Here is a 6815-nt window from a genome sequence, read left to right on the forward strand (position 1 = left end):
CTTAGAAGAAATGCTTTCAGTTTTTCACCCTTGAGAATGATGTTTGCTATGGGTTTGTCGTATATGGCCTTTATTATGTTGAGGTAGGTTCCCTCTGTGCCCACTTTCTGGAGAGTTTTTATCATAAATGGGTGTGGAATTTTGTCAAAAGCTTTTTCTGCGTCTATTGAGATGATCATACGGTTTTTCTTCTTCAGTTTGTTAATATGGTATATCATATTGGTTGATTTGCATATATTGAAGAATCCTTGCATCCCTGGGATAAATCCCACTTGATCATGCTGTATGATCCTTTTAATGTGTTGTTGGATTCTGTTTGCTAGTATTTTGTTAAGGATATTTGCATTTATATTCATCAGTGATATTGGTCTGTAATTTTCTTTTTTTGTAGTATCTTTGGTTTTGGTATTAGGGTGATGGTGGCCTCATAGAATGAATTTGAGAGTGTTCCTTCCTCTGCAATTTTTTGGAAGAGTTTGAGAAGGACGGGTGTTAGCTTAGCTCCTCTCTAAATGTGTGATAGAATTCACCTGTGAAGCCATCTAGTCCTGGACTTTTGTTTGTTGGAAGATTTTTAATCACAGTTTCAATTTCATTACTTAAGATTGGTCTGTTCATATTTTCTGTTTCTTCCTGATTCAATCTTGGAAGGTTATACCTTTCTAAGAATTTGTCCATTTCTTCCAGGTTGTCCATTTTATTGGCATAGACTTGCTTGTAGTAGCCTCTTATGATGCTTTGTATTCCTGCAGTGTCTGTTGTAATTTCTCCTTTTTCATTTCTAATTTTATTGATTTGAGTCCTCTCCCTCTTTTACTTTTTCTTTCTTCCTTTTTTTTTTTTTTTTTTTGGTCAGCTTTGCTTGTGGTTCAAGAGATTCTGCAGACGACAGTCACTGTGGCCAGTGACAACAGTGATGCCGTGTGTGTGTATGCGAGTATAAGCATCCCTCAGAACGTGCGCTGCCATACTTGACTCTATGTTGGAATCTCGCAAGGAGTTTTTAAAAATAAGGAAAAATTTTTTTTATGAAAAAGCCTTGGCTGCACTCTAGACCAATCAAATCAGAATCCCTGGAGTGGGACCCATGAATTGGTATTTTTAAAAACCTTTTTCTTGATGAGTCTGGCTAAAGGTTTATCAATTTTATCTTCTCAAAGAACCAGCTTTTAGTTTTATTGATCTCTGCTATTGTTTTCTTTGTTTCTATTTCATTTATTTCTGCTATGATCTTTATGATTTATTAGCTTCTACTAACTTTGGGTTTTGTTTGTTCTTCTTTCTCTAGTTCCTTTAGGTGTAAGGTTAGATTGTTTATTTGAGATTTTTCTTGTTTCTTGAGGTAGGCTTGTATTGCTATAAACTTCCCTCTTAGAACTGCTTTTGCTGCACCCCATAGGTTTTGGATTGTCATGTTTTCGTTGTCATTTGTCTCCAGGTATTTTTTAATTTCCTCTTTGATTTCTTCAGTGTTCTCTTGGTAACGTATTGGTTTAGCCTCCATGTGTTTGCGTTTTTTACGTCTTTTTGCCTGTAATTGATTTCTAATCTCATAGCATTGTGGTCGGAAAAGATGCTTGATATGATTTCAGTTTTCTTAAATTTACTGGGGCTTGATTTGTGACCCAAGATGTAATCTATCCTGGAGAATGTTCCGTGTGCACTTGAGAAGAAGGTGTAATCTGCTGTTTTTGGATGGCATGTCCTATAAATAACAAATCTCTCTGGTCTGTTGTGTCATTTAAAGCTGTGCTTCCTTATTAATTTTCTGTCTGGATGATCTGTCCATTGGTGTAAGTGAGGTGTTACAGTCCCCCACTATTACTGTGTTGCTGTCGATTTCCTCTTTTATAGCCGTTAGCAGTTGCCTTCTGTATTGAGGTGCTCCTATGTTGGGTGCATATATAATTGTTATATCTTCTTCTTGGATTGATCCCTTGATCATTATGTTGTGTCCTTCTTTGTCTCTTGTAACATTCTTTATTTTAAAGTCTATTTTATCTGATATGAGTATTGCTACTCCAGCTTTCTTGTGATTTCCATTTGCATGGAATATCATTTTCCAACCCCTTCACTTTCAGTCTGTATGTGTCCCTAGGTCTGAAGTGGGTCTCTTGTAGACAGCATATATATGGGTCTTGTTTTTGTATCCATTCAGCAAGCCTGTGTCTTTTGGTCGGAGCATTTAATCCATTCACATTTAAGGTAATACCAATATGTATGTTCCTGTGACCATTTTCTTAATTGTTACAGGTTTGTTTCTGTAGGTCCTTTTCTTCCCTTGTGTTTCCCACTTAGAGAAGTTCCTTTAGCATTTGTTGTAGAGCTGGTTTGGTGGTGCTGAATTCTCTTAGCTTTTGCTTGTCTGTAAACCTTTTGATTTCTCCATCGAATCTGAATGAGATCCTTGCTGGGTAGAGTAATCTTGGTTGTAGGTTCTTCCTTTTCATCACTTTAAATATATCATGCCACTCCCTTCTGGCTTGTAGAGTTTCTGCTGAGAAATCAGCTGTTAACCTTATGGGAGTTCCCTTGTATGTTGTCATTTTATCCTTGTTGCTTTCAATAATTTTTCTTTGTCTTTAATTTTTGTCAATTTGATTACTATGTGTCTCAGCATGTTTCTCCTTGGGTTTATCCTGTATGGGACTCTCTGCACTTCCTGGACTTGGGTGGCTATTTCCTTTCCCATGTGAGGGAAGTTTTCAACTCTGATCCCTTCAAGTATTTTCTCGGGTCCTTTCTCTCTCTCTCCTCCTTCTGGGACCCCTATAATGCGAATGTTGTTGCGTTTAATGTTGTCCCAGAGCTCTCTTAGGCTGTCTTCATCTCTTTTCATTCTTTCTTCTTTATTCTGTTCCCTGGTAGTGAATTCCACCATTCTGTCTTCCAGGTCACTTATCCGTTCTTCTGCCTCAGTTATTCTGCTATTGATTCCTTCTAGTGTAGTTTTCATTTCAGTTATTGTATTGTTCATCTCTGTTTGTTTGTTCTTTAATTCTTCTAGGTGTTTGCTCTTTAGTTTTTCTAGGTCTTTGCTAAACATTTCTTGCATCTTCTTGATCTTTGCCTGTATTCTTTCTCTGAGGTCCTGGATCATATTCACTATCATTAATTATATTCACTGTCATTATTCTGAATTCTTTTTCTGGAAGGTTGCCTATCTCCACTTCATTTAGTTTTTCTGGAATTTTGTTCCTTCATCTGGTACAAAGTCCTGTGTCTTTTAATTTTGTCTGTCTTTCTATGAATGTGGTTTTTGTTTCACAGGCTGCAGAATTGTAGTTCTTGCTTCTGCTGTCTGCCCTCTGGTGGATGAGGCTATCTAAGAGGCTTGTGCAAGCTTCCTGCTGGGAGGGAATGATGGTGGGTGGAGCTGGGTGTTGCTATGGTGGGCAGAGCTTGGTAAAACTTTAATTTGCTTGTTGGTTGTTTGGCCTGAGGCGACCCAGCACTGGAGCATACCGGGCTCTTTGGTGGGGCTAATGGCAGGCTCTGGGAGGGCTCACACCAAGGAGTACTTCCCAGAACTTCTGCTGCCAGTGTCCTTGTCCCCACGGTGAGCCACAGCCACCCCCCACCTCTGTAGGAGACCCTCCAACACTAGCAGATAGGCCTGGTTCAGTCTCCAGTGGGTTAGGAGACTAACCACTGGTCCTTCCCCTGGGTCCTGATGCACACACTACTTTGTGTGTGCCCTCCAAGAGTGGAGTCTCTGTTCCCCCAGTTCTGTGGAAGTTCTGCAATCAAATCCCACTAGCCTTCAAAGTCTGATTTTCTAGGAATTCCTCCTCCTGTTGCTGGACCCCCAGGTTGGGAAGCCTGACATGGGGCTCAGAACCTTTTGCAGTGGGTGGACTTCTGTGGTATAAGTGTTCTCCAGTTTGTAGTCATCCACCCAGCAGTTACTGGATTTGATTTGACTTTGATTGCGCCCTTCCTACCATCTCATTGCAGCTTCTCCTTTGTCTTTGGATGTGGGATATCTTTTTTGGTGAGTTCCAGTGTCTCCCTGTCGATGACTGTTCAGCAGTTAGTTGTGATTCCGGTGTTTTCACAAGAGGGAGTGAGCACACATCTTTCTACTCCAGCACGTTGAACCAGTCTATATACTGTGCAACTTTAATTCCCGAATTAAATGGCCTAAAACTTACAATTTCTGATTATTGTAGCCTGACATGGGTTTATTTGCATAAAAGTAGGGAGTTCTTTTTTTAAGCTATTTTTTTAATTATTAATTTTATTTATTTATCGGCTGCGTTTGGGTCTTTGTTGTTGCGTGCGTGCTTTCTCTAGTTGCGGCGAGCGGGGGCCACTCTTCGTTGCAGTGTGCAGGCTTCTCATTGAGGTGGCTTCTCTTGTTTCAGAGCACAGACTCTAGGTGCACGGGCTTCAGTAGTTGTGGCACGCAGGCTCAGTAGTTGTGGTGCCTGGGTTTAGTTGCTCTGTGGCATGTGGGATCTTCCCAGACCAGGGCTCAAACCCATGTCCCCCTGCATTGGCAGGCAGATTCTTAACCACTGCACCACCAGGGAGCCCCAAAAGTAGGGAGTTCTTCGGTTTGGTTTTTCTGTGGGGAGAGCCTACTGTTGATGAAAGCCTTGGCATTTCATCTTTTTAAATGAAACCCTGTTTTTCTGTTTTACTGTAGCTTCTTCACACTCCAGCCCATGTACTGCCATCTGCTTCTTTCCTGTGCTCCATGTTTGTAAATTCATTGCTGCTGTCTAAGGAGACTAAGAGGTAAGGCAGTTCATAAGATATGTTTAGATACTGTTTTGAGAAACAGGATGGTTTGTGTTATCCTTGATTAGAATATTCTTTCCCTGTGTTTCTCTTTATTTCAGCTTTGACCTATAGTTAAAGGATATAGGATTACTAAGTCAAATAAATAAAATTCATTGAAACTAAATATCAGACATCTTTCGTGGTAATGTTTTAAGGGTTTCAAAATTTCATGTTTTATAAATTTACCTGTTGTTTTATAATAATCCATAATTTTTAAAGTGTATTATTTTGTTCATGATTGTTTTTTCATAGATACCTTAAATAATTGGAAAGTTATTGTTTAGAAATATTTTTTAATAGTAATTGTATTTTATTCTGTTATTGTTAAAGTGCTGAAGAAATTCCTGATGATGTCAGTATGGAAGAAGAAAAAGAAAGTGTTGATTCAGATGAAGAAAATAACTTCACTGAAGAGGTCCAGGATACAAATAACACAGATTTGGGAAAAGACATTATACATCAGTTGTCAAAATCTGAAGAAAAGGAACTGAGAAAATTTAGGAAAGTAGACTACAGCTGGATGACTGCTCTTTAAGCCTTGGAGAATAGGGAGAGGGTTTTACACTTTGTGTTTTTTTGTTTTGTGGGGTTTTTTTGTTTGTTTTTGTTGTATGTTGCTATTCCAGAATTCTATTTTAATGTTATTTGTTCATAAAATGTTAAATATTAACAGGCTCTGCTTTTTAAATGACTGGTAATATTAAGCTATATTTGCATCATGTTTTAGTTGCTATATACATCATCTCTTTTCACTTATCAGCCCTATAGAGTAGCTAGATATTTTCTTCACAGGTGCTATAGCAGAGCTGGGACTTGAATTTGTACAGCATAAGTCCCCCTGTCTGCAATTCGAAGATAGATAGATACAAAAAGTCAAAAGGTTTTGTTGATGATGTTAAGTTCAAAATTCATTTGGTGGCCAAATATGACCTGAACTGATATGAGGTTCTCTGTAGTCTTGTTTAATCCCTCTTAGAGTATTTCTCTTCTCATAGAGAAATTTAGAGAAATGATTTGATTATGGTGGTATTTCACAGACCCCACTGAGGATTTTATATAATATGAGCTGCCTGAAATCTGAAAAACTCTACATTCACATCATCTGGTCACATATCTTTCGGGTAAGGTCTTGTCTACTATACTTGTAAATACAATTTTCATGACAGCCTTGGCAGATAAGAAGAGCTGGTATTACTCTGTCAGTGTTATGCCTGTTTATACTGAGTCAAATAACAACTACTTTTTAAGCACAGTCCCATTACTAGTAGAAAAGAATGCAAGACTCCTGTATTACCTTAAAGTAGTGAAATTTCTACATTTTAACCACTTAGCATTTAGAGTTTTCCAGTTCCATGATACACTTCCATAAAATTTATATTTAAAAAGTTAATGCAAAAACAAGTGTACACATCACAAAAGCACATCTCAGGGAATGTTCACAAAATTGCTGTAAGTGGCTTTTTAAGTATGTCTGAGTCAGTATCCAAGTAAGATCTATACATTTCATTTAAATAGCTAGATTGAGATATAGATAACTCACAAACTATGCAGTTCACCCATTTAAAGTATACAGGTCAGCAGTTTTTAGTATATTCAGAGTTGCACACCATCACCACAGTCAATTTTAGAACATTTTCATCACCCCACAACTCAACCCATTGCCAGTCACTCTCCATTACTCCCAGTCTGCCCCACCCCACACGCAACCACTAATATGTCTGTCTCTATAAATTTGCCTAGTCTGCATATTGCATAAAAATAGAATCATATAATATGTGGGCTTTGTGACTGGTTTCTTTTCACTTAGCATTCATTCTGCAGCATGTATCAGTACTTCATTTCTTTTTATTATTTTCATTTCACCTGTTTATATACCTAGGAGCAGAACTACTGAGTCACTTGGTAACTCTATGGTTAACTTTTTGAAGAATCACAGAACTGTTTTACAAATCAGCTTCACCATTTTACATTATTTACATTATGTGGGATATAAATTGTTCCACAGTCTGATCCATTAAATTTTGGTC

The 6815-nt window shown here is 38.1% G+C and overlaps 1 protein-coding gene across 2 annotated transcripts in view; it reads left to right on the forward strand.

Annotated features, from left to right (window-relative positions):
• Positions 1-5463, forward strand: part of WDR75 (WD repeat domain 75) — a 41176-nt gene extending 35713 nt beyond the window's left edge. For both annotated transcript variants that reach the window (XM_004276927.3, XM_033400264.2), the window contains exons 20-21: positions 4652-4743; positions 5119-5463. In XM_004276927.3, the coding sequence (XP_004276975.1) occupies positions 4652-4743; positions 5119-5323 (297 nt within the window). In that variant the 3' untranslated portion in view covers positions 5324-5463. The remainder of the gene's footprint in view (positions 1-4651; positions 4744-5118) is intronic.
• Positions 5464-6815: the final 1352 nt, after the last annotated feature.

The sequence above is a fragment of the Orcinus orca genome, chromosome 7 (genome assembly GCF_937001465.1).
Source record: "Orcinus orca chromosome 7, mOrcOrc1.1, whole genome shotgun sequence".
Classification (NCBI taxonomy): Eukaryota; Metazoa; Chordata; class Mammalia; order Artiodactyla; family Delphinidae; genus Orcinus; species Orcinus orca.